Below are 27,760 nucleotides of genomic sequence, written 5' to 3' on the forward strand. Positions count from 1 at the left end.
TAATAAAGCAGTAAAGTTATAACTAGTACCAGTGACTAGATTAATTATACCCATTCCTTTAAGGGATATTTTATGAAACTCCTGCATCATTAGTAAATGGCAGATGCTATGAAATAATGATTTTGATGACAAATTAAACTGATTGGAGAACCAAATCCACAGTTATGTATGGGTAAATATATTTTGAAAAGCAAACCTCCTGAGATTTCCGGAAGCTCTGTAGAGATTTATTTTGAAGTATATGTACCTATATATAACTGTGGATTTGTTTCTCCATTTCAAGACTTATGCTACTATGAGTATTTTTTTTATTAAACAGATTAAATGAGATCTGGGTGTATGTTGTCCCCCATTCCAAAAATAACACCACATTCAAGTTAACATCTCACCTTTCTGTTTGTCAAACATTTGACTCGTGAGTACAGGCAGTTCCCGGTTTACGATGAGGGAGTTCCATTCTTATGCCGCGTTGTAAACCAAAAAATCGTCAAAATCCAAAGAAAACCTTACTTTTAATGCTTTTGGTGCATTGAAAACAATGTAAACCGCATTTTCATTGAGTTTTTCATAAAAAAAAACTCCAAATTTTGATTATTCTGCCGTTTTGGAGCCATATTTCTTCCGTCAGATCGGCATCGTAAGCGTTGTAACACCGGAACATGCTTCGTAAACCAGGAAATCATTTTTGATAAATATATTTGAAAAGCGTCGTAACCTCGGAACGTCGTAAGTCAGACCCGTCGTAAACCGGGGACTGCCTTTTAATGATTAACCCATTTTATCAAATCCCATAACGAAGAGAATGCAGAACAGTACTCTCAGTTAAACATATTTTATGTTGCTCAGTTTACACCTGACAACAGATATGAAGTTTTGGAAACAAAGTAGCTGAATTTTTAAAGATTTGTAGTTTATTAGATAAGATCAGGTATCTTTACCAAGAACAAAAGTTACGTTTCTCCTCAGTATTTGTTGCAACTGAGTGAAAGGAATCGTTAGCTTCCCATAAAACCATCCACATTTCCCATTGATATGGTGACACAGTAACTTAAATGATAGAAGCAGAAGTGGTGGTGAGAGGTCTGTAGAAATCCAAAGTACCTGCCATGTTTCAACAGTGTTTTGGGTAAAAATCATAAGAAATGAAAACCATCTTCACTAGAACCCCAAGTAATCCACTACCATTCCAGGATAGATGAAAAATGAACCAACTTTAACCAGCAGATGTTAAGATTCAGTATTTTTTTAATCAAAAACTGCATTGATGCAAAATACAGACTTTTAAATCGTAACGTTTCAACATCCAGTCTGGGCCAACAACAATAGTGCCATTCCTCGAATTGGTTCCTTGAAAAGATGTGTGATTGAGTTGCTTTTCCCTATTCCTCTGTATTGCTTCAATTTATGTAAGCACTGATATTATGCCTTACATTGTTTCAAGTTCCTTCGTTTTCAGCTTTATAGAAATTTTTCTTGAATAAGGAGAGGAAAAAGTTAAACTTGCATTTATTGTTTACTATAGTTCATGTTAGTCAGCAAGGTATTAGCGTCATTATTGGGTCGTTTTTTGGGGAATGGTTTCAAGTGTTCTTTACAGTATATAAAGGGAAATTAAATTTTTATGAAAAAGACTGCAAAATAGTGGAATTATGGAGCTTTTCTATTTATGTGGGGCATATATTATATCTTTGTGATGGCACAAGTAATGACGTTATGGGGTTTTTCTAAGGGTTCTATGTTGCTTCCCAAGACAGAGTATTCAGTTTCAGTCATTTTTCAACTTGCAGGTTTTGGCACTAATTATCAACATAGCTAAGGCATAGCTAAGTAAGCGCGGATTACTCTAAATATGAAAGCGTAGGTTCATACGTTTGGAAAAATATAAATTTATTTTTAATGTGATATATTTTTTTACTTGGTCTGTATTTTGTTTTCATTGCTGTCTTTATCCTTTTGTATAATGTTTGCACTGTATACAGGCTGTCCCGGTTTGCGACGGGGCTTCCGTTTTTACGCCGCGTCGTAAACCAAAAATCGTCGTAAACCGAAAAATTGTCGAAAATCGTCAAAAATCTTAAGAAAACCTTACTTTTAATGCTTTGGGTGTATTGAAAACGATGTAAACTGCATTTTTAGTGAGTTTTTCATCAAAAAACCTCCAAATTTTTATTATTCTGCCGTTTTGGAGCCATATTTCTTCCGTCGGATCGGCGTACGACGCGTCGTAACCCAGGAACATGCATCGTAAACTGGGAAATAATTTCTGATGAATATATTTGAAAAGCGTCGTAACCTCGGAACGTCGTAAACCGGGGACTGCCTGTGCAAATGATGCACGTTTGTCAGTTCTGATGTCTGCAAAACTGTGTCCATATATGAGCATATCCAAGGTTTAAGTTTGGTTTTTTATAGAATCCATATTAACATGTTTTGAATCTTTCCTAGATAGTGACCCCCACCTTTGCGGCTTGTTTAGCACAAGCCCGTTGGGCATGACCATATAAACATAAGACTGTAACTATCATGAAGATAACAACCCCAAAGAAATATTAGTCCTAGATAAAGACCCCTGAACTTTGCTGGGGATCACTATCTAGGAAAGGTCCCACCTGTTTCCAAGACTTGTACTGAGATTCTTAGATTATTCCGATTTATGAACCAGCTTTTGATGTAGTCGAACATGCCCAAAGTTATGATTTTTATTGTGTACCATACTTTTCATAAAGAATTTATATTGTACGTACGTACTTGTTCTTCCAGTTTATGGGGACGTAGCTATGTCGGGAGCTGGAGCTGTGCAGCGACCTGTTATAATCGCAAATCGAACAAAATTCGGTGATAGAATAAAGAAGGAGCCTACAGGTAAGGACATCGAATTGTAGGTTTTCCTGCTTATATAACTTAGTTGTCATGTTGACCTTTGGAACTGACCTTTGTATGTATGCAGCTTAAGTTTTTATTCGAGTAATTTTCCCCCGTGCCTACTGATTCCATTTGCCAGTTAAATGTTACATAAAAGATTTTTATGAATTTGTAATAGGTTATAATCGCTGTTTATGTAGTAAAGTTGTGGAAATACTTAACACTTTGTATTTTCTTTTATAAGTCATTAAGGACTTTTCCCATCATTTGTCTTTTAGTATTTTTTTTTCTCGTTTAAGACTTGTGGACGTCTAATCTGACAATTGTTGTAGCTTTCTTGCAATAGCTTCAAGTTTTCCAAAGAGCATTGAATTGATCTTGTGTCATCCTTTGTAAATGCTACCAAAATTCTTGAATGTTACATTTGAATCAGTTGTACCTTTTTCCGAATGATTAAATATGTAATAAACTTTGATTTACAAATCTTCTTCCATTGCAGATATAGGCTCTCCTGTATCCCCCCTCATGAACATGGTCAAATCGCCTGCCAACCAGTCGGTGTCGCAGCATTACGGCGGGGGTACACTGTACACTGTGCCCAGCCAGTCAATGAGCCCTGTCCCCCATGTAGCATATTATACTCAGCAGTCCCCCGTACACACTGAGACTGTGGGTGTGGCCATGATGCCATCGCCCGGCATACCTGATCGAAGAGTTTCCTCACCAGGCCAACCTTATTACCAAGTTCACGATGCTCACTCTCCCTATTCGCAAGACCCTGGTATGGCTGGTATGTAGCCCCTTACCTTTCAGTTTGGATGCCACAGAATGACCTTCATGTTTGTGATGTGTAAGCAGGTATATTTTGATGTTCTTACGTATGTGACATTTGCTTTGTCCGTCAACGGAAGCGTTCACTTCTACTTGGAGCCTTGGCAGAGCTTGACGTGCCGGATTTGTTAAAAGCTTCTTGCGCTTTGATCCGCCTGTCGTCTTTTCAGTGTTTTTTGTTTTGTATGTGTGGGCTTTGAGGAAAAATTGAGAAAAGTAGGGGTTTGAGTTATGGAGACAGATTTTAAACACTTGACACTTATCTGTAAATTCACATGACTAAGTGCCTTATGGTAGATTTAGTATACGAGTCGCCACTTCCTAAGTTGATGCTGCAGTTGCCGTTGAGCAAAGGACATACATTCTGAGACAGTTTGTAAACTTGCTCTTAATATTTTATTAATTAGTAAATATTGACATCTCATTTACATAGGGAAATTCTTTATTTGGAACACCTAAAAGTAAGCCACACCACGTTGCTTTGCTGTGCTTGCCAATGGTATTTCATATTTTTTTTAAATTCTGTCCAATGAACACCATATTCTTTGTAAGCATGAATTTCAAGTCAATGTCCCTTGTAGGCTTGTTCTATGTGGATAGGAGTTTATCTTCTGAAAAATAATAATAATAATACTGTAATAATATTTGGTCTTACAATGGCCATTTAATGATCTGATGGCTCCAGATCTCTGCCATATATAGGCTTTCTAAGAAAGCAAATAAATTTTGCTTCTGAAACCGCTATGCCCCAAGTTCGGCCGTTGTGAGTTGTAAATATGAACCACCTCAGTAATAAGCCAGATCTCTTTACCTAGTAATTCTTGTTTTGATAGCAGGGTTGTCCGTGTTACGGCAAGAAGTTAAGTTTATCAAAAGCGTGCCAACCACTCATTCCAATTATTGATCAAATTATGCTGTCGATTTCCATGAATATGAAATTGCAACTAGAAAATAATCTAAGGTAAAGTACCTGGAATTTCTGAAACACACAACTTGAAGCTGGTCAGAGCACATCAGAACTTGAATAATTAAAACAAAATCCAATGTAATGTATCACTGTTTGTGGCAATATTAATGCCTTACCAACAGTACACTGTTGTATAATTACAACGTGAAACTAAAACTGTGAGTTACTGTTGCTGTAATTTTATGCTTAAAGGAGAATGACTAAGCTGGTGAAGCAGCTAAAGCTGTAATTGCCTTCATGAGATCAAGCAATGTACAGGCAGTCCCCGGTTTACGACGGGGGTTCTATTCTTACGCCACATTGTAAGCCAAAAATTATTGTAAACCGAAAAATTGTCAAAAATCATCAAAAATCCTAAGAAAACCTTTCTTTTAATGCTCTGGGTGTATTGAAAACGATGTAAACTGCATGTTTATTGAGTTTTTCATAAAAAAAAACTCCAAATTTTGATTATTCTACCGTTTTGGAGCCATATTTCTTCTGTCGGATCGGCGTATGACACGTCGTAAACCGGGAAATAATTTCTGATGAATATATCTGAAAAGCGTCGTAACCTAGGAATGTCATAAGCCGGACCCATCGTAACCCGGGGACTGCCTGTATTCCTGTTCTTGTCTTTGATACTTAACTCTCTCGTGTTATGCTTTATGGAATACTGAATCTGATAATGGCTAATTTAGGTAGATCAGATCGACTGTTGGATTGTAACATTATCAGGTTTTTAGTTTTCTGTAAAAGAAAACTATTGAGATGGCTATATGTCTGTCTGCCCTTAGATCTTAAAAACTGCTGAGGCTAGAAGACTACAAAATTGGTATGTTGATCACCCACCCTCCAGTCATCAAACATACCAAATTGCAGCCCTCTAGCCTGAGTAGTTTTTATTTTAATTAAGGTTAAAGTTAGCGATGATCGTGCATCTGGCACTGCCACAGGTGCCAACAACACAGGCCACGACAGGGCCATGGCAGAAAGTTTCATGGGCCATGACTGAGAGTTTCATACAGCATTATACAGTGTGCAGAAAACTTGACTGCACCAAGGAAACTTCGGCGCATTTTTTACTTGTTGTAAATGGTCACATTTGGCCTCAGGAGATTTGAGAAATAACTCGCACAACTTAATCACAGAATGCATAACATGTTGAACTACACTCCAGATTACAGTAAACTTATTTCATGTAATGGTTCAGTTTTGCACAAGCAGAAAATTATCGAGTTTAGGGGAAAAAACTGAAAGAAATTGTCAGTCTTCAAGATTATCAGCTTATCCTGCCGTTAAAATTTTACCGAGATGTAATCTGTTAATTAAGATACGACTTATTTATTAAGAACAAACCCTTGGGACTAACCTCGTGAAGCTCAGTGGTCTGGTTAAACTATTTATTATGAAAAATAATCCAGAGGAAGATAATTCAGGAAGAGGATAAAAGTGTCTGGTATAAGGCTCATATTCCAATATTCCCCCTTTCCCATCCCAATGACCGTGTTGGAAATAAAATTAATGATTCATGCCACCATAGTCTGGCAATTCACTCAGCCCTGATAGACCCTTGACATTGACAGTTTTCCCCTCTTTCTTCCCAAATATTACCCTCATGAATTTTATGACTATTTTAAAGCCTCTCCTTTTTTTATAGATTCAGCAGAAGCTTAGAATGTTGATGAAAAGTAACTGCCGTATTTTTACTGATATACCTGTAATTGTTTTTTTCATGATTGCAGTATAGATACAAGTAATAATTTGAATCATGCTTTGAGTTTTTGCAAGTTGTTTTTAAAAAGGTTGTAAAGCTATTTTGTTCTGCAAAAACCCACCTGTATTTTCTCAGTGCAATATTATAACGAATGAGAACTCATTGACGCTTATTGTAATATGTAGTTGAGTAATATTATAGCGAATGAGAAGTCATTTACGCTTATTCATTGTAATATGTAGTTGAGTAGGGTGGTGAGAGGAATGGTGCGCAGTTGCTTTCGAATTACTGTACTGCTGCTTATGGTATTTATGGCTTGATTCATTATAAAACAGGTTTTAATATAGGAAAAATATATTTTTGGTAGGCAATGTCCGCCCTCAAAGGATTTACCTTGAGGGTTCCCCAAGGGTCTCCGTAAGACAGACGAACCTATATCAAAGAATTCTCTCATAGTTGGTCTTGGCCAGAGTACAGTGGTAGAGTTTAAATGAACTCAAGACAGGGGGGGGATCCCTTTCCCCTGCCTACAGTGAGTACCACAGTCTTTCATTCCCCCTTCTTGCACAGGGGTGGCAACAGTGCGCAAGCCCACCACGTTCGTCACGACTCGCCAGCTCTGTGAAAGGAAACACCTACCACAAATTCCCTTGCCTTTTCATCAGGAGAAGAAGTTGGGTTTGAGGACTCACAGCAACTACCCAGTTTGGGGTTAATGCCATCAGTGCACCTCATGCTGTGAAATGTAGGCATTACTTAAGGTTCTTTCCACAGTCACGTCAGCTCCTGGCTGCAGTCCCTTTCATTCCTTTTATTGTACCTCTGTTCATATTCTCTTTCTTCCATCTTACTTTCCATCCTCGCCTAATATTTGATTCATAGCGCAGCAGAGTTTTCCTCCTAATACTGCTTGCAAACCTTTTTACTGTCAGTCTCTGTTTCAGCGCTGAGTGACCTCATAGGTCCCAGGACTTGGCCGTTGGCCTAAATTTTATATTCTATTCTGTTCTCAGAGCAGCTATCAAAAAACGATTCGTATCGAAACCTGTTTTTTCTTTATAACTTAGCCGCTGTTCTTCCTGAAAGGACCACGTCAAAGAAATTGACAGGTGATGAAATGGCCTGGCCCCCTGATTAAGGTACCCCAACGATCCAGATGAAAAGCCGTGCGACAGTAAAGTCACGTGACCGATTGCTAATCTTTTATTCAGGATTCCCATCCAGAATTGGTAATGAAGAGAGGTGGGGAAAGAACTTGAACATGTTGTACCTATGGTTTTAGGGTGACCTAAATATGTCAGCTTAGCTGATCTGCCCCAACAGTTAGCAGTTGTGTGAGAAAGGACGTCTGGGAAGGTAGCTAGGAAGTGACCTGACTAATTATAACATTTTGTGAGTAGTATTATGAGCCACCCAGTTGGGTGTTTACATTACAAGAGACATAAGAGTAATGCTAAACACAGTGGACTCTTAGCACTGTTGCCACATCTGTGTGAAAAAGGTGAATGGAAATGTTGTGGTAATTGTAATTAGGCGAAAGACCCTTCCTGCCTTGAGTCCATTTGTACCACTGTGTCAACAGGCCCTATTCTGGCCAAGACCAACTATGAATGAATTATTTGACATTGGTTGATATGTCTTAGCAGACCCTGGCAAGACCATAAAAATAACTCCTTTGAGGACGAACAGTGGCTGTGCTTTCAAAAGTGTTGTTATGTTTGTTAGCGTAGAAAATATCGCATAGTTATTCGTTGGCTTTGCATTTGTTAGACTGTTAATACAGTTTGTGTATGAAAAGATATGATCTAATTAGAATCACATGATTTTTATATTAGTCAAGATCCCAAAACCTTTTAAATCATCCCATGCTTTGGAAATAAACATTATTTTATTCTGCTTTGTGTGAATTTATGTATTTTGTGATACTGTTTATCAGCTTTCAGTGTAAAAGACCTTGATGAAGACTGTTTTACAGTGTTTTCCTTTAGCTGCCAACAGTTAACCTTAACTTGTTAACCCTTTGACATTTTGGGAAGGTCATAAAATTTGTCCCTGGCAAAGCCCACTCTTGACTGACAGTGAACATAGCAATGTTTTCTTCATTCACTCCCAGAGAATTGATTTTTCATCTTAGAAAGCTGGTATTGATGTCGCTTTTGCCAAAAATTGTGGGTGGATGACGTCAGAATCTCAAAGGGTTAATAGGGAAGACCCTTAGACATTTTGATAGGCCTTGTTTGCTGTTGGAATGATGTCCTTCAGAAAAAAATGGCAGTTTTGAAGCAGTGCAAACTTCTTACCAGCCAAAAAAAATGAATTCATATTCAGAGCTTGAATGTATTTATAACATTTTTGTAATCGATACCTTACTGGTCACCAATTTATTAGCCATGGAAATTAGTCCCTGTAAATAACTTGACAGTATATTTATAGTCATTTTGTCATCAGGTTCCTACCAGCCACTTGGGTGTGACCTTATTAATCCTTCTCTGTGATGAAAGTACTTATGTATATGAGAAGATTAAGCATGTAATTTTGGTCTGGTTAAACTGTTAAAAAGTGAAAAAGCTCCATGAATAGATTGTGATATAGAATGGACATATAAAGCCTCACCCAATTGTCTGAAGAGAATTCTTCAAGTACATAAACGTAGCATTTGTAGACTTGGCATCGTACAGACAAAACCAAAGTAATTATTGCTGTAAAATGTGGCCAGATTTCACATAATCAATTCTGAGGGTTACAGAAAGTTAAGCATTTGCAAAAAGACATGAAAACCTTAGTCATCCAGCCATTGCAATATTACTATGTATAGTATATGTATTAGTGATCACTGAATATGTATTAACAATCACATCCTACCTGAAATATAAATCTCTATCTGTGTTATATTTCTTTAAAGTGTTTTGGAAATAGTGTTTTTGACTTTATACAATTCATATCAATGAACTTATCTTGTAGACGTCACAGGTCCTTTACTTTTTGTACTTTATAAGAAGTGTGGCAAACTCTGTACTTACTTAAACATTATTGTATGTTCTGTTTCATATCTTGACCAATGTCTAACTGTTCCACAGGCCTTGATGCTGTGGGTCTGGAAGGATATGTTCACCCACAGTCCGTCAGCAGCTCGCCACAGGGTCCCCCAATATCGCAGTTACTGGACTTGGACTCCAAGAAGTACATTGATCAGAACACAATCGAGTTAGACATAAATAACATCAACTCGGCAGAGCTGCGTTCTCTGCTGCCCAGTGAAAATGACATTAACGCGTCGATGGTAGACGCGCATCTCTCAGAGAATCTCTCCTCCAACCTAAATCTCATTGATCATCCTCCACAAATGAATAAGTTAAACAATAAAAGTGGAATAAGCATGAGTGTTCACGTCCCCTACCTGCAGAACATTCCCTCGGATCCGCAGCCCGACATGGCTGCCCCCTCAAATTCGGATAGTCTGAGTAATCTAAAGAGCGAACTCGAACTTCTGAATCAACTGTCAGCCAAACCCTGAGGGTGGTCCGCAGTACGTGAGTTGAAGGCTGATGTATACTGCAATGCATTTTACTCAAATTGTGTGTGTACTTACTATGGTCACATATTTCTGCGTATGTGAATGCGTTCAGAGTAACAAAATTAGCGTATGTGCAGCCGTCTTCGCTGGTGTGTGGACAGTAATTAAGAGTTGTAAATTTGCTTTGAAAAAGGAGCCAGAGATTCTGCAGTTATTGTACCCATGACGCCAGCAGACCTTATATTTCCCCCCTTTGTCACTCAATTTTACATTTAAAAGCTGTACTTACGACATTTGATACAAAGCTAGTACTAAGAATCAGTTTAGATTGTTACTTTCATTTACTCAAAGTCATTTTAACTACCAGAAATAGATAGATCTTTTTTTTCTGTTTGTACATAGCTGCAGTGAATTTGTAAAAACGAAAAAAAAAAAAGACGAGTTCACCAATAATCTTGTTAGCATTGAATCATGGTAGGCACTGCTTTGACCACAATATTCTTATTTTTATACTCTTATTTTTTTCTTAGCTTGTATATAGGTAGTTGAAAGCAAACTTATTTTACTTAAAATGTAAGATAGGAAGACAAAGTATCATTAGGCCACGGAAATGCTGTTTTTTTCGTAAGATTGTGCTCTTCGCGGTGCTGAGCATCCTGGAGATTTTTCACAGTACCCTGATTGTCAGGACGTTTTAAGTAGTTGAGGCTATTACCTGAATTAACAAGACAATGTTATATATACATTAATATATATATATTCTTGAGAATAAGCGTGTGATGGACCACTACCACCAAGGTTTTCTTGTACCGGATATACTCGCAAAAACCAGGAAGTAGACAAAAACAGTTTCCACATACAGGCAGTCCCCGGTTAACGGCGGGCTCGGTTAATAGCGATTCGGTTTTGTGGCGCTTGTCTAGCGACGAAAATCGGCAGTTTTCGGTGCCGAAAATCGCCGATTTCCGCTTGTCGGCGCCGATAGTTGGGTATTGGTGCTGATACATACCTAACAGAGGCGCCGATAATCCCCGAAAATCGCCGAAAAAGTGCCGAAATCGCAGATTTTCGGTCAGCAGCGATTTTCGGTCATCATTACACCCTCAGAAACGGAACCCCGCAGATAACCGGGGAATGCCTGTACTATGCTTAAAAAAATGTTTATATTTTTCTTGTATTTTCATTTTTAAGCATTTTTTTGGTCTTAATGAAGTTCGTGGCCTGCATGATTAACAGGTTTATTGCATAGTGCTGTATTTGTTTTGCAATAATTTTTTTTTTGTTTTATATTATATCAGAAGTCTATGAATTTTGTGTTATATGAAAGTTGAGTTTTTATTTGTTAATATTTTATATGTGAAAGAACTTTCCTAATGTTATGTTTCATCATTTTAATACAAAGTATTCATATAATTTTTGTTATAAGAAATGGGATAATACAGATACCTACATATATTATATGCATGTATACATCATATACAGTACAAATTCCCTACATTACAGTTTCGATATAGAGAATATTTAATGGCATATAAGTTCTATCCCTCTTGTTCGTTCAATAGGAAATATTTAGTTTTTAGTGCATCTGAACGTATAAGGTATGCAGAAATTTGTTGCAGAAGTACTGGCGTGGACCAAATACCCAGTGAAAATGTCAGTATATATATATTTTTTGTACAGAGGCTTGTCTACGTACGTAGGGCTCATCATACGTAAACTCAGAGATGGCAATGGTTTCGGGAATAAGCCCCTCCAGAAAAGTAATCATTAATAAAAATCAGCCCGTGCACACGAAAATTTACAGAAGACACCTGCTGACTTAAGCCGTCACAAGTACGAAACAGCACACAGTCCCTGCGCTCATCGCCAGTGAGTTCACAGTGGTGAGCTTGTGTGCTTTTCTTCGTGTTAATTTGACAAGGGCTTGAAACAGTTAGGAAAAACGGACACTAATATACAGTTAGTGGAATGTTTTTGTAGTAAAAATGACAAGGCTCTGGTTGGTTGTAGGTTATCATTACAGTCCTGTTTCGTATTTGGTAGTGATTTTGAAGTGCGTATTTGATATACTGTACCCCATCAAATATTATGTTATGGTAAATTTCTTATATTAACCATCACTTCGATGAGTTGGGGAGTCGTAATGTTGTGTTTTGATGTTTGATCTATTTTTTATCTTTTTTTATTTCCTTTTGTTACTCATTTTCAGTTGCTTGTATATTTTATGTTATGGCCAAATCTTTCATTTTACATGTTAAAACTTAAACATGTGTAAACAAACTGTGATATGCTAAACATAGCCCCTGATGGGATGCCTAACATAGCATAGCCTAACTTCGAGTACTAAGAAGTACATTAAGTCAAGTTATTGAATTCTGGTAGGTAGAGAAAGCACATTTACTGATAGCAGTAGTAATACTGTTACACAAGTACTAGGAGATGAAAAGTTTGGATGAGCGGTTGGTAGGTCGAACTAATTTTTATCTATTACCTTTACTGTTCAGTATAGTGCTAAAATAGATAATTTTCCTTTTTTGAAATACCAGATATATGTCATAATGAAAGTTACACATATCATCTGTGACCATATTTCCTCTGGTGCATTTTTTACGAGACTGTGAATGGTGTTGAAGGTGTTACGAAAATGTGGGTAAGGGGTTCTGAAGAGTTTTCTCAGCTTAGATAAAATTTGAGCTTACGTATGTAGAGGAGTCACTGTGCTTCTGTAACTCCATGGTATGTACTGCTTAAGTCCAGGGGTAAATCCAGTTCATATCTGCATTCACCAGGTAAGATGTCACCCAAAATAAGCAGCGCTGTTTCCCGACAATTATTGCCGAATTGTCATTTGTTCCCAAACCGACACTCTGTACTCTACTGCCCTTTTAGGTGTTGTTCATAGGCTGCACAAGTAAAAATGTGGAATGTAGCATAGGCCTGTTAGTGTTGTGTTAATACTCTTAGACAGATTATGGTATAAGGCAGTCCCCGGTTAACGGTGGGTTCAGTTAATGGCAATCCGGTTTTACGGCGCTTGTCTAGCGACGAAAATCGGCAATTTTCGGCACTGAAAATCGCCGATTTCTGCTCACTGGTGCCGATAATTGGGTATTGGTGCCAATACATACCTAACAGAGGCGCCGATAACTGAAAATCGGCACTTTTCAGCGCCGATAAGCCCGAAAAAGCGCCGGAAATCGCCGATTTTCGGTTATCATCACACCCCCAGAACGGAACCCCCACCGATAACTTAGGACTGCCTGTAGTACCAAAAACTTGATTACAGAATACAGTACTAGTAATTCACCTGTACCACAGCAATGCAAATGATAGGCACAAACTGAGGCTATTTTTTATTTATCTAAATGTCGTTTTTATTTCTAAGTTATCAAATATAGATCCAAGAAGGTTGCTGTCAGAAGAGAAACTGCTCTGATTATTCCTGGGGGGCCTCTACTATACCTCCATTCATATTCACTTTCTTCCATCTTGCTATTCACCCTCTCCTAACAATTATTTCTTAGTGTAACTGTGAGATTTTCCTCCTGTTACACCTTTCAAACCTACCTGTCCTCAATTTCCTTTCCAGCATTGAATGACCTCATAGGTCCCAGTGCTTTGCCTTTGGCCTAAACTCTGTATTCCTTTCCATTCCAGGGGGCTCATCTTATTGTTGTAAAGCTTTAAAAACCACACCACATATGCTCTCAGTGCAATAGCCCTTTTTTTTTTTTTACAAGTTGAGCAACACAGGAAGAGACTTGACAAGTAGCAGATTGTGTTTTCGTACAAGTTAGCTAAACACCTTACCAGCTCAAAAAAGAATTACATTTTCAGTGTGTTAATTTTTCAAGACATTTGCTTCAATTTTTTTTTGCAATACAGTGTTACCTTTCTGCATTGGAGATCAACAATTCTTTTATCAAGGAAAGTGTTTTTAATCATGTATAATAAAAAAAAATTGATGATTTTAACTAGGTAGAAGTACCAACAGGCTTTGGTAGTTGACAGCTGGGTAATTGTTTTAGCTTACCAGGTAATTCTCCCCATATAGTACAGTGGGTTCTTTTTTGCGGACTTATATGCCATCAAATAGCTTACGTGTAGTTCTTTTACTGGAAAATTATTCTTGCAATATCATGTCTTTTGTATGGAAAGAGTGAATCAGTTCATATTATGTATAAATTCACATACGTATATCCATAGTACATTTAACATGCCAAGAGGTTACAGTATAGTGTTCTAAGCATCAAAGATTTAAGCCATGAAGCAGATATCGTAGCAAAGATTGATAGAACCTAACTGGCATTTTTCCTGCTTTGAGCGAACATCCACGTGACCTTCAGTAATCTCGGTTTGCGGAGTATCGTACAGCGATCCCTCCCCCGGAGCCCTGAAACTGAAAGGATGCAGCAATAGTACTATCATCCAAGTACTTGGCCCTGTTCTGGCCAGGAAGCCCCTCAGGTGTGCTGCGGAATTACAAAGTACAGTATGTCTTTCATTGTACGGAGAGGAGCAGACGCTCCCCGACACGTGTGGTTGCTAACAGTTTACAAAATACGCGTAATGTAGGTAAAATCTGCAAATTAGCACATTGTGTCATCTACGTTACCTGAAGTTACAGTGACATTTTTCTGGTTTGGACAGTTTAACATCGTAATTTTACAGTGGTCCAGATTTTTGATGGGTATAAAATGTATACATATATATAAAAATATATATGAATGTGCATATACATTTTTTTTAAGTCATGAAGACATATTTATACTTGTGCATGAAAGTCAAGTATTTTTAAAAGCCCATCAAAGAAGCTGTCAGATCAGAACAACTGAATTACAAATCTTGCCGAGCTGTTGCAGTGTAGCTATAGTACGTCAGACCGATTTCCTTTCCCAGAGCAAGGTTTTCCCTCGTCTCTTAAAGGCTTTGTAGTCTGACCCCAGGTCATTTTAACTTGGATTCAACACGGCCATTCCAATGGGTACTCTGGTACTTGGAGAAGGGTTTTTTTGTCTTTCATGTTTTGGTGCACAAATATTTTTTTTTTTTCCCCTTTTGTATTAGGAGTCAGTAGTGAATTCCCTGTACTTGCAAATGAAGCAAAACATTGTACAGTGAAAACAAGGAGGTGACACAGGACCAACAAGTCAATCTGGTTTTGCCTAATTACAATTAAGAAAGATCATGTATTGGATACAGAATAGCGATAAGTTTTCTTAATCCCAGAATTTTTGTAAACCATATATCAGTATATTGTTACTCTCACAAAGATGGTCATATTCATGACAGAAAATGGAAAACTTGCGTACGTCAAGTTTGATATTTTTGTCGGTGAATGGTCGCACATGTTGTTTGAATACCCTATAATTTTATCTTTATGGTGTTAATAAAGATAGATTTATATTCCAAATATTGTTCTCAATGGTTGTGTGTTCATTGTTAAAATGTAATTTGTACAGTACTGTCTCTACTGTAATTTTTAAAACTTGTAATTTCCCGAGAGAAAGCAGTGCTTCCTATTGTTGCCTGGTCACAGTTAATACTAGAATTTTATGCTTTTTTATCGTGGCAAATTGAGCTACTGGTATATAGTTTTATATTTTCAGATTTTGTCAATATATTAATTTGCTTAACACCGAGTGTTTTCCTTGTCCTGATTCGTCAGCAAAGCTGAAAGTGCTCTTTGGCCCACCTTAACGGGTTGAACCTTGGGTAACTTCCATCACAAAGGCTTCAACCCCTTGAAAAAGGCTGTCCTGCTCCCTTGAGCGTTATGCCTAGTTTGCCTTCGTGTTGAATTTTCCTGTACCTTTCATTTTTTTTTTTTTTTTTTTGTGAAGAGTAACTACTTTCTTCCTAATCAAAATTTTGTCCTAAGTACAAGCAGTCCCCAGGTTACAACGGGCTCGCTTACAACTTTCCGAGCTTACGATGCTCATCAAATATATTCATCAAAAATTATTTCTTGGGTTACAAAGCTTGTTCCGGGGTTACGACGCCAATCCGGTGGAAAAAATGTGGCTCCAAAATGGCAGAATGGTCAAAATTTCGAGGTCTTTTTGATGGAAAACTCAATAAAAATGTAGGTTATGTCATTTTCAAAACACCCCAAGGATTAAAAGTAAGGTTTCCTTACGATTTTCGAAGATATTTCGGGTTATGACGATTTTCGGCTTATAATGAGGCGTCAGAGCGAACCCCCGTCGTAAACCGGGGACTGCCTGTAGTTGCTCTATTGTCCTAATCTCCCTGTGTCAGGATTGCACAACCGATTGTTTGCTGAGAATGCAAGTGCATAATTGAATATGGAATACATTGCATGAAAAGCATTGCAAAGTACCAGTTGGCCAGTTAGTCCTTGAAGCCTGATAAACTTGGTATTACATTGTATTTCCATAACAAGGCCACAAAACCATTTCTAATACTGCATATGTAACCATCTTGATATGCAGAACACAGTTTAAAAAATACAGTATAATAGATTTATTATTGCATTATTACAATATTATTTTAAGTAGTTGAACCAAATTCTTGGATTGATTGTATCAACTGAAAATCTTGGAAGATGCAAGGTGTGTTTCCAGTACCTGATGTGCACTCAAAGATTGAGTTGCTTCAATATTTTCATTAAATACCTGTGAGTCAGATGAGTATAGTCTTCTTGTTAAAATGAACAAAGTCTAACAGTTGGTTAAATCTTAAATTTTTTAATTTGTTGTTGGATTCGTTACTGCAGGCATTTACTCAAGACGACAGGTTTTCGAGATGATGGTAAATCACTGACAGGAACAGGGATTTTTGGTTGAATCTCAGTGATTGATGCTGACACAGTTTACCATTTACACCAGCTTCTTATAATCTTTGAAATGAAAACTTAATTTTTGTAAAAATAGTAATTTTCAGACAGTAACTTCAAAGGGTTTTCAAAGCACTTCTAGTGTCACTGAAAATTGCATATTTCTATGGAGACATGTTTTTCAGTACTGCAATCTTATACAGAGTATGTGAAAACAGATGGATTGTGAAACTAGTTTGTTTCATTAGATGACAATGCAACAAATCGTACACCAGAGAAGTATTTGCATCTGTGTGTATAGATTATTTAATGTCGACCTGTTTTCTTACATGTTCCGTTAGATACTATTTGTGAGGTGTAGGGGTGTATGAATGATTTTTGCCAAGAAAGTACATGGGTACAGAATTCTTTATGGAAAGATAATAGTAAAGTTATGTTTAGGTATTCTTTATGCATAGTGCAAGGCTAGGGAAATCCTGTAACTGGAAAAATTGTTTACAGTTATGGACTGAAAAATTGTTAGTTGTAACTGGGAGCAATGGTGGGTGATCGTTAATAAACAGGTCTCGGATTGAATGGCTTTTTAGTTGGCAAGTCACTTGTCCGAAGCTCCAAGTCCCAACCTTCAGATAACTTGTGTGTGATAGTTTTATCAGGTTTAACTTATCATGCTTTTAGCAGCAGTAAGTTCCTTTATATGGGCACCCCAGGGGGAACAAATGGAGGGGGCAATGGTATCCCCATTGTCAGATTGCTGTCGGTCGCTTCTCACTTCTGATGACAATGGGACTTGCATGTGAGGGGAATCTCTTGCTGGCGACCAAAATTCCTTCAGTCTCTATTGTAACGACCGTAGATGTAGACGGCCATGAGGAACCAGTTTCTCCAGAGAAGTCAACAGGCCCAGAACAACCTGCCACTGTTACGCTGGTTGTGTTTGTTCCGACAGAAAGGCATGAGCTACTGTCCTAAACTTGCCGATCCTCTGCTCGGACGGGAAAACTCTTGATGCTGCCGAGTCTGTCACCATTCCTAGGTACAGAATCCTCTGACTGGGGATTAGATTCGACTTTTCCAGATTTACCACAATGCCTAAGTTGTGGCAAAACTGAAGCAGTCAATCCCTATCCTGAACCAGCTTTTCCCTGGAACCGTTAAATCCAGCCAGTCGTCAAGGTACCTCAGAAGTCTGATCCCCTGAGAATGAGCCCACATCAACACCAAAGTGAACACTTGTGAACACCTGCAGAGACGTCAGACCGAAGCAAAGCGCCTTGAACTGAAACACCTTTCCCCCAAGACTGAAGCGAAGAAACTCCTGGGAGGAAGGATGGATTGGGATCTGGAAGTCCATGCCCTTCAAGTCTATAGTCAGCATAAAATCATTGTCCCTGACTGCTGCTAAGACTGTTCACGGAGTCTCCATTTTGAACTTTGTATTCCTGATGAACAGGTTCAAAGTTGACAGATCTATGACTGTCCTCCAATCGCCGGTGGCCTCTGGAACCAGGAAGATTCGGTTGTAGAACCCTGGCGAAGGACGCTCTACTTGTTCTACTGCTCCCTTCTCCATCAACTTCTTTACTTTCTCTTGCAGTACTAGGTGTTTTTGCAATCCTGGATCATACGAGAAGTGCAGGAGAGGGCAGTCTGAAAGAGGAGGAGTGAAGTCGAATGGGAGTAGATAACCTACCTGAAGGACATCTACTACCCACGGCTCTGCCCTGTATCTCTGCCACATAGCCCAGTGGCTCGCCGGGCATCCCCCAACTGGTGGCAATGATTGGGGAGAGGTGCCCACTTTATTGTCTTGTACCTCTGCCCCTATTACCCCTCCCTCTTGTAGCACAGCTCCGGAAGGGCCGTTGTTGTGTAGATTTCTTCGCTGAAGAGGCCGATTGAGGAGGTCTAGGTGCAGGAGCAGGTCTCACCACTTTCTCCAATGCAGGTTGTTGCATCTTCCTCACAAAACTAGGTCGAGTAGCAGCAGATTTACTTACTGCCTGCTGTGCTAGCCTATCACTCGTATCAGACAGACGTCTATCAGATGCCACCTCCAGTGTATCTTTTGGCAGCAGCAATTTGGACTCCAAAATATCACCTTTCCTAAGTGACAATGAGGAGTCCACATCCACTGACCGGGCTACCTTGGCTAGGGACATCTCTTCTCACCAACAGAATATTGGCCCATACATTAGTGCTCAGATTCGTTAAGCATGAGATAGGCCAAGAACCAGACTGGAGCAATCTGATAAAAGCCGTCTCATCCACTCCTTGTAGCCGCAGACGAGGTCATTTTGGCCACTGCTGTCAACCGTAAATCCAACCAAGATGTTGTCTGGAAGAGTGAAGATGCCGTCAACTCCAATGCAGTTGCCTATGGAAGGGACACATTGTCCTAACCTGATCCAAAGTTAGGCCCGGGCATAAATGTATGACTTCCAAATTGATCTGTCTAATCAGCAGTGGAACAATTGGTGTTTGTATAATATCTCTTATGGCAAAGTAAAGGAGCTGGGAGAAACTTGAAAGATCCATTCAATTGCAACAAGTTATCCCGACCCAAGATCAATTAATTCACAGACAAAGGACCGAATCTGCATGACTGGAGCATGGAAACTCAAAAGAAGTCTAACATCCTTCTTAGGGTCTAAAAGGGCTTCAATACATGTAGGAGCGATCGTGGAAGGAGTTTCAATTCTCTTAGAAAGATTATTGGACTGACGAATCAGAAGAAAGAAACTCCTGGTTTTCCAAATCCTCCACCTCCTGTGGAATCTAAAGTGTGTAACCAAAGTTGCAGCCCTTGTCTGTAATGGTTTCATCCATCAGTGTTAAATATGCCAGGAAAGCGTGCAACTCTGCTTTACCTCATGATGAATCATATATGTTCACAGACATCTGGCCATTTACCTTGATCTGAGTAGGGGCATCTTTGTACAGATCAAGGATGATGTTATAAAAATGGCTGTGTACCTCGTCACCTTAACACCCAAACAGCTGACCCATGCAAGTCAGTGTCGAACACTTTATGTCATTAAACGTACAGCCCTGTCTTGCTCAGCCTCGTATCACATTATACCCTACAAGGCAGCCACATTCTTCTTGCATCCTTCCACCATCCTAGAGATTTTCTGTAGCTTTGACCACTTTATTGGTAACTTTGTTTCTCTTAATGTCTTGCTCAACAGGGATCTAGTATATTTCAATAGTTCTACTACAGTATTGATACAAAAAGTTGCTGTTTTTTACAAGTGAACTTTGAGATAATAGCTTTGGAGGCTCCTATAGCACTTTTATTCAGTGAAAACTGAAAATATGGTGATAGCATATATTTAGTAATCATAACTGCTGAATTACTGAATGCAGCTCTGTTGTGAAAACAGAAACACTTTTTGGTAAAGAGCATTAATGTGATTTATTCAATAGACTCTGTGCAACAGATCATCTTCACCAATAAACATTCTCCACCTGGGCCCATGCCATCTCATAACAGGTAGATAAATTACGACCTGGAAACTCTGGATGTTCATATAGAAGTCCTGTGACAGAGACTAGGTGAGCGGCAAAGGTGGTGAAACCCAGGTATTCGAGCGAGACAAATAGGTTGTAGAAGAGTTCGTGGTAGGTCTTCATGGGATGGATCTCGATTCCCAGCTGAAAGAAAAAGGAATCAAACTGGCCCTCATCGGAAACATGTTTCAACCCCGCACTGAGCAGACAGTGAAATGGTTTTGTATTGACGAATGACGCAGTGAAAAGCAAGTTAATCGGCTTTGAAATTTGAAAACGGTGGAAATTTTATTAAAAACTTTACTGGCTTGTTAAGTAGAAACCGGTTCTAGACTTGGAAGCAGAAATGAGGTTCAGCACTATGGACTTTTTGAAACAGAAGAAGGAAGGGAATTTAGAAATAAAGCAGATCAGAAATATGTTTTAAATTAAATCATATGGTGGAAAAAAAAGGCTACGTACTTATTGAATATATGTATACAATATATGATACATGTACAGCATAAATGGGAATACACAGACATGGAATACTGTACCAAGAAAAGAAGCTTCTCATATTTTTCCTGAGACGTCCAAAGAGACAGAATGTAAGCATTACCTGTTTTATCTGCAACAGTCTCTGGGGATTATCCATCAAGGCTTGGAATACGCTCAGTTCCCCACTTTCAATGTCAAATTTAACGTAATCGATGGTCTGAAAGAAGAGAAGGATTTGAGTTACACGGTTCAAAGAGCTTGGTATGAAAAGGACAGCTGCTATTGTACTATGGCTCCACCCTATCACGGTACAAAGAGCTTGGTATGAAAAGGACAGCTGCTATTGTACTATGGCTCCACCCTATCACGGTTCAAAGAGCTTCAAAGAGCTTGTACTATGGCTCCACCCTGGTACAAAGAGCTTGGTATGAAAAGGACAGCTGCTATTGTACAGGCTCTGCTGTACAAAGAGCTTGTACTATGGCTCCACCCTATCATGGTACAAAGAGCTTGGTAGTAGGCTCCACCCTCATGGTACAAAGAGCTAAAAAAGGACAGCTGCTATTGTACTATGCTCCACCCTATCACGGTACAAAGAGCTTGGTATGGCAACTCCACCACCCTATCACGGTTCAAAGAGCTTGGTATGAAAAGGACAGCTTATTGTACAAAGAGCTTGGTATGAAAAGGACAGCTGCTATTGTACTATGGTACAAAGAGCTTGGTATGAAAAGGACAGCTGCTATTGTACTATGGCTCCACCCTATCAGACAAGGGACCAGATACAGTATAAATGAAAGAGTGAAACATCAAGGTTGCAAAGTCAAACTAAATCATACTATGATTTTTATTGTCATATTTGTAAGCTGTAAGTATAAAAAAGATACTGGCGTGAAAGGCAAGTTTCCATGGAAGGGGGTTATAAAGAAAAAAATCATAAAAAATACAAATAAAATTAGTAAGCAAGTGGTGTATACCAACACCATGAAATAAGAAAGCAATGGCTAAAACACACACATCCACATAAAATATGAATATACACAAATATACCTTGAACTGATGCAACACAACCACATGGAATGTGACTGAAGGAATTTCCCTGAACAAAATGGTCACCTAAAATATGCAATGTTTACCCCAGGATCATCACCCTGTGCCCTGCAAATGGTCATGGTAGTAAGGATCTGGAACCCATTAGCATTTCCCCAATCTTACCTTATTTGTGTGTCCCAGCATGTCCATTATGCTGGTCAGACTCAAGAACTGCCATTCCTCTGCACCAACAGTCAGAGTTTGGTTGTCGACTCCCAAACCAATGTTAAAGAAGCGAACGCCATCTGATCTATTGTGGTTAGGAAGCTTTATGGTTGGGTCGAAGGAATATACCTGAAGTTGTAAAATGAGGGGTACTGAGATTAGTCAATCAATGAGCAAGGTCAGAAAGGCATTCAAACCAGGTGGGTGGGTGAACGTGAATGGTGAACAAAGAATTGCCGATTAAACTTCGTTTGTTCTAATGGGAATAAGATCCTATGCTTTCATAGATGGATGGAGTAGTCAGCGCGAAGCCTGCTGTAGCTGTCCACTGGCTTAGATTCAGAATAAATGCTTAACAGGTAGACTATGAATCACCTGTGACCTGAGGTGGGTTCGTTCGTCCATTTTGCTCTCGGTGGTCTTGGTGTGTGGTTGTCATTAACTTTGTCTTGCGTGTTCGCGCCCTTTCTTCGCTTTCACTGCAGCATCTTGCCCTCATAGTGTCTTTCCTTCCTCCAGTGGCCTTGTGCTTGAGTGTTGTGCAGTGTAGATTGGTTTTTAGTGTAGAAGAGAAGCATTTTCTGTGCTTTTTCTTTGTGTAACCCAGCCACGTAGGCGACCTCCCTTGTGTGACCTAGCTTGTTACCCCTGTGCACGTCATTTGTTGCTCCCTTCTGTGAGAAAGTTTCCTGTGGCTGCGATGGAGGATAAGCCTGAATTCTGTAAATGTGTGGGCAGATGTCAGGGAACGCGGATCAAGGATTTGAAAGTTGTTGTCCCTCTAAAGAAGTGGCCAACAGTCAAGAAGTTCCAAGGACCTTCAGGGAGAGCTCTCTCATACACAGTCAGATAGGTTGTTCACCTTCGGGCCAACATCAGTAGCAAGTACAGCACAGACCCACCTCCTCCAGCAGTCAGTCTTCTTCCACCCTCTACCCCCACAACCCTCCAGGACAGGTTCCAGCATCAGAGCCAAACCAGACCACAGAACAAAGTGTCGGAGGTCAGCCAGCCCTTCCATAGCTCCCAGCTCTCTCATGGTCACCACAGGAACAGAACAGGGAAAAATAAGGTTTCAAGTGGACATCACAGAGCCTACCACTTAATGGTACCTCCCATTGTGATCCTAAACCAGAGGTTCAGGATTTCAGGAAGTTGTCTTCTGATGTCCAATTGAAGTCTTACTTTTCCCTGTCCTGTTCCTGTGGTGACCATGAGAGAGCTATGGAAGGGCTGGCTGACCTCCTTCCAGCTTCACGGTTGGAGATTATCTGGCAACTCTTGTGAAGGAGAGGCTTTTCAGAGCGGTCTGCTAAAGCAATCGCGATATCCAATGGCTTTCGTCTGCCAGAGGGTACCAGGGTAAGTGGACTGTCTTCTGCAATTGGTGCCATGGGAGGGACTACAAGACACTCAAGACCACTATGAGGGAGGTAGTGGACTTCCTGGTGTATCTGCAGAGGAAGACTTTACATCACCATAGTGAAAGATTACAAAGTTGTCTTGGCCCACATCTTCAGGCCAATGGGGACAGACCTTTAGAATGCCTGGGAATTGTCTGCCATCAAACACTAAGAAGAGAGATGCCCCAAAGGAGTTTAAGTCTCCTGAGGGGTCTGTTTCCAAGGTCCTCTCATTTTTCCTGAGGAAGTCTCCATTTGAACCTCTCAAGAAAGCGTCGGATAGGGACCTGACTTTGAAGACCATATTCCTCCTCTGCCTTGCATTAGCCAAGAGAGCGGGAAATCTACACGCAACAAACAGGCTGATTCACAAAATGGATGAGCTAACCCTCTCAGGTCACAGGCGACTCATATACCTACCGATTAGGCACTTGTTGTTCATTTAAGTCAGCAGACAGCCTCAGCGCACTGTGCTGAGTACTCCATTCATCTATGAAAATGTAGGTTTGTGTCCTAGGAAAAATACAAATGGTTTTGAATTTGGCATTTATTATATATGACAAAGGGTAACAACAAAACGATTGATTTGCATTTTGATGTACATTGAACAGCAGTCCTTTTTTAACTAACAATGGTAAATGTCTTAGTGACTCAAATTATCTTTTTCACATTTCATTGTAAGTGGTATTCATCATGATTATTGTTCTTTAAAGCAGGGTTCTGGTAATTGTCTGGAAAAATCGAAGCATAGCTGCACTCTAGGAGCCTTTTTCTATGAACTTGCCAAACCTGAGCCCTGCAAATGGTCTTGGTGTCCAACAGTGCAGTGCCTCTTGCATGGGTGTAATAGAGTAGTCCTCAAACACTGAATGAAGATTACAGTGGTACTCGGTTTCGACGCTAATCCGTTCTAGAAAACTGAATGATTTTGTCGAATTCGAATCAATTTCGACCACCTGAAAATGGATTAATCCGTTCCTGACCACCAGTCACTACTCCAACCTTGTCTTTTTATACAAAACACTATTACAATTAAATAAGTTCAGAGTTAAATAACAGAGTCTGGTTTTAAATGAGACAAAAAAAGGAATGAAGAATGAATAACAGAACTGTTGTTAAAAAATACAATGAAAACAAGGGTCATTACATTAAATTAATAAAACAATATTAAAAATAAACAATGTAGAGTCTGTTATAAAAATTAAGAAAACCCTTAAGTTAAGGGACAGGCTAATCAAACCAGAGCGCCGTCCTGGTATATCATTCAAAACCCCTTGACCGGGCCATTCAGAGTCTACTGTTTTTTAAATGGTTGGAAGAACGCCCAACAACGCCAAACTAGCGGCGGCGTTAAGAAAAACAAACATCAATGGACGGGTCGGATCGCAGAAGATTTACTCGGCATTTCGTGTCGGAATCCGATTTTGTCACATGGTTGCTAAGATCAGAGTTGGGAGACTAAAAAAGGAATGAAGATGAATACAGAACTGTGAAAAACTAAAATACAGGTCGATCAAAAAAAACTTCCTAATTATATATCATTCAACCCCCACAGGAAGACTTTAAAAGAAAAAACATCAATGGAGAGCAGAAGATAGGCAAATTTGTAAGAAAAAATTCAAACAATTTTCCTACCTTCCACAGGAAGTTTAAAGTTACTATTTACAACCTGTGTGGGGCCTCTTTCACAAAACGCTCGCAAATTTTACCAAGTTATGCATGTTTTTTCTAATAGTTTTATTTTATTTTGTAGAATTATAATTACAGCTCACACAATATCATAACAGATAAGAAATAAAATCAGTAACAAATTACGAGCGTATTTGTTGTAAAATATTTACGTAAATTTACTGAGATTGGGAAATTCAGTAACATTTTTTGGATTTATACATTTATTTTCTAATATTTATTTGCAAAATTACAATTAGAACTGACATCATATCGTAAAAGATAAGAACTAAAACCAACAGCAATCCCTTTATTTATGGGACATTATGGGAGAGAAAGGAACAAGACATTCCTATATCAAAGCAAGAACAATACTAAATTCCATGAGACGCCCACGACTAAGCTGAGCTGAATTCTTTAGTTGTCACAATTCATTTATGGGCCATTGAAGTATTGGAAACTCTTTCCCGCTCGATACAGCCAAATCATATGGTGCGTAACATTAGCACTCCTTGAGGGGATCCTTCCACCACCCAAAACCTGTTTTAGATCCTCTATTAAGGGGATCCGTCCACCACCCAAAACCTGTTTTAGATCCTCTGTTGAGGGGATCCGTCCACCACCCAAAACCTGTTTTAGATCCTCTGTTGAGGGGATCCGTCCACCACCCAAAACCTGTTTTAGATCCTCTATTGAGGGGATCCGTCCACCACCCAAAACCTGTTTTAGATGCTCTATTGAGGGGACCCGTCCATTAAGGGAAAAGGTTTTGCAAAGCAGAATGAAGACATGAGTAGGAAGTTTAACTAACAGAGCCTTCTTTCACATGATAATCAAGAAGAATTCTTCTGACAGCTGATTCTTAGAAGTGTTTCAAAATGAAAACCAAACATCAGATTAACAGGATGGGAGGTATCCAGTTAATGAGAATGTAATTTAGTTTGGATTCTTTACTGTATTGTGCTGTTATCTTTGATCACAAAGGTGAGACTGCCTTTTACAAGCAAAATAAATGAGGGAGTCCTTACCTGGCAGCCATAACCAGCCATTGCGTCATCGAAGCTCCAGTCCGTGGAGATTCCGAAGGAATACACAATGCAGCTGCCCGGCGTGATGTTATACGAGGGTGCGAAGCACACAGCCTTTTCCCCGTCATTTTCACCAGTGTCTCTCCTACGGCCTCCCATGTACCTCATCTCAGGGCACTTGACTCTTGGGTTTTCCGCATAACTGGAAAGGCATTGACTAATATGTTTTCTTCACAAGACATGAAAAGTTCATTATCATACAAAACAGACTTGAGGTATAGTACTCTAGGTCAAGATCTTTTGCTTTTCACAGATACTATTTAGGTAAACAATAATGTAATTTACTTAGAGTCATACGTACAACTGTTGAGTGAACTTTAGGAGCCAGAGTACAGCAGACCTGGTACACAATGGGAGTTGAACCATATGTCAACATCTTTGGCAATTTAATTTCTCACCTATTCTCTCATCTGTTTTTGTAGAAAGGAAGTTTTGATAAATCTCAAAATGAATGCACAAGAGTCAACTGCCAATAATTGCTCTGGTCAGATCTCTCTTCTGAGTACAAAGCATCTCTACCATGCTTCAGAAGCAATGCAGAATGTTTCATGCTGTGTTTTGTGTTCATATTATAAAAAAATAGTATTTTCCAGTAGCCATTGTACCTGGAAATCGAACAGATAAAAAACGAGCATTGGGCAAACCCCTTACCTGTTATTTTGAAGTCACCTTCCATGCTTTTGATGCAGCAAGGCAAGGGAAATACACAAGAGCTAGGCAGCAACATCTAAAAGTTGACTGACAGATCATTAAGTAATGGACAGTGCAGCGCAGAACTCTATATCTCTCTATCTTGCAGGTTTACAGAGCAGCAGTTACAGCTTTCAAGTCCTGAGCAGCACAGGTCAGCTCTCAAGTCTCAGTTGACAAGAAGAATATAAGTAAAAAGGACGTTCTGTCCATTGAAAACATGCCAATCAAGTTCTTGACTTTTTGTCTTGTTCAAAAAGACAAACTGTGTCTTCTGTGGCTGTGAAAAGTGAGCACTTTTGTCTGACTTGACGTAACACATTGTCCCTTCTTCAAATGAATGGAAGGAAAGATTACTCACTCGAGAAACTGTGGAAGGCCCAAGTAGTAGAAGGGCGGTTTCTTTCTCGCAGATGCCCCTGAGAGCGCCTCGGAAGCAGTGAACTTTGTTTGGCTTCTATCCCCAGTCTGACTGTAAGATGCACAGTTGCAAGGACAGTCGCATTTGACAGACTGGCTGCAGTCAGATTGAAGACTCTTCGTTTCACTGGGGGACTGGCCGACTGGGAAGAAAGAGCCGTGTTCTGGATAAGGTCCTACATGTGGGGTAACAATTTCCTTCAGGTCATCACTGCAGCTGAAAAAGAGAAGCACAAGACCTGGTAAAACGGGAAGAAATTGGAAAATAAGATCAGTCCTGTTACATTTTATAACTCTTCAGATTTCTGTCCATTCATGGCCTGTTTTCCTCTCACATTTTCAGCTATCTTCTCACATCTGACAACTGTGTTGTTGTGTAGCTTGCAACATGAAAACGTAAGTGTACCTGTGCAGCCCCCAACTGTCTTTGTTTTGGTGTTTTTTAAACAACATGGGACACTCAAACTGTTTGACGACAAGCAGCGCCAAAAGCTCTTGACATTACCGGTAACGTTTATTATCTACAGTGACGTCAGCTCAAAGAACATGGCTGACTGAAGTTTTGCCATAAACGT

The 27,760-nt window shown here is 39.4% G+C and overlaps 2 protein-coding genes across 4 annotated transcripts in view; one reads left to right on the plus strand and one right to left on the minus strand.

The window, feature by feature from the left end:
- Positions 1-15,508, plus strand: part of LOC136830572 (transcription factor p65-like) — a 54,693-nt gene extending 39,185 nt beyond the window's left edge. For 2 of the 3 annotated variants that reach the window (XM_067090095.1, XM_067090096.1), the window contains exons 11-13: positions 2,761-2,862; positions 3,362-3,652; positions 9,434-15,508. In XM_067090095.1, the coding sequence (XP_066946196.1) occupies positions 2,761-2,862; positions 3,362-3,652; positions 9,434-9,870 (830 nt within the window). In that variant the 3' untranslated portion in view covers positions 9,871-15,508. Of the gene's footprint in view, positions 1-2,760; positions 2,863-3,361; positions 3,713-9,433 lie in introns of all 3 variants that reach the window. The other variant, XR_010850664.1, reaches the window with a different exon arrangement.
- Positions 15,509-20,099: 4,591 nt separating this feature from the next.
- Positions 20,100-27,387, minus strand: LOC136830944 (probable methyltransferase-like protein 24). The gene is made up of 5 exons (XM_067090903.1): positions 27,127-27,387; positions 26,016-26,217; positions 21,875-22,045; positions 20,781-20,876; positions 20,100-20,326 (listed from the first exon to the last, which is right to left on the minus strand). The coding sequence occupies exons 2-5, from the start codon at positions 26,181-26,183 to the stop codon at positions 20,120-20,122; spliced, it is 642 nt and encodes a 213-aa protein (XP_066947004.1). The 5' UTR covers positions 26,184-26,217; positions 27,127-27,387; the 3' UTR covers positions 20,100-20,119.
- Positions 27,388-27,760: the final 373 nt, after the last annotated feature.

The sequence above is a fragment of the Macrobrachium rosenbergii genome, chromosome 47, assembly GCF_040412425.1.
Source record: "Macrobrachium rosenbergii isolate ZJJX-2024 chromosome 47, ASM4041242v1, whole genome shotgun sequence".
In the NCBI taxonomy this organism is placed as follows: Eukaryota; Metazoa; Arthropoda; class Malacostraca; order Decapoda; family Palaemonidae; genus Macrobrachium; species Macrobrachium rosenbergii.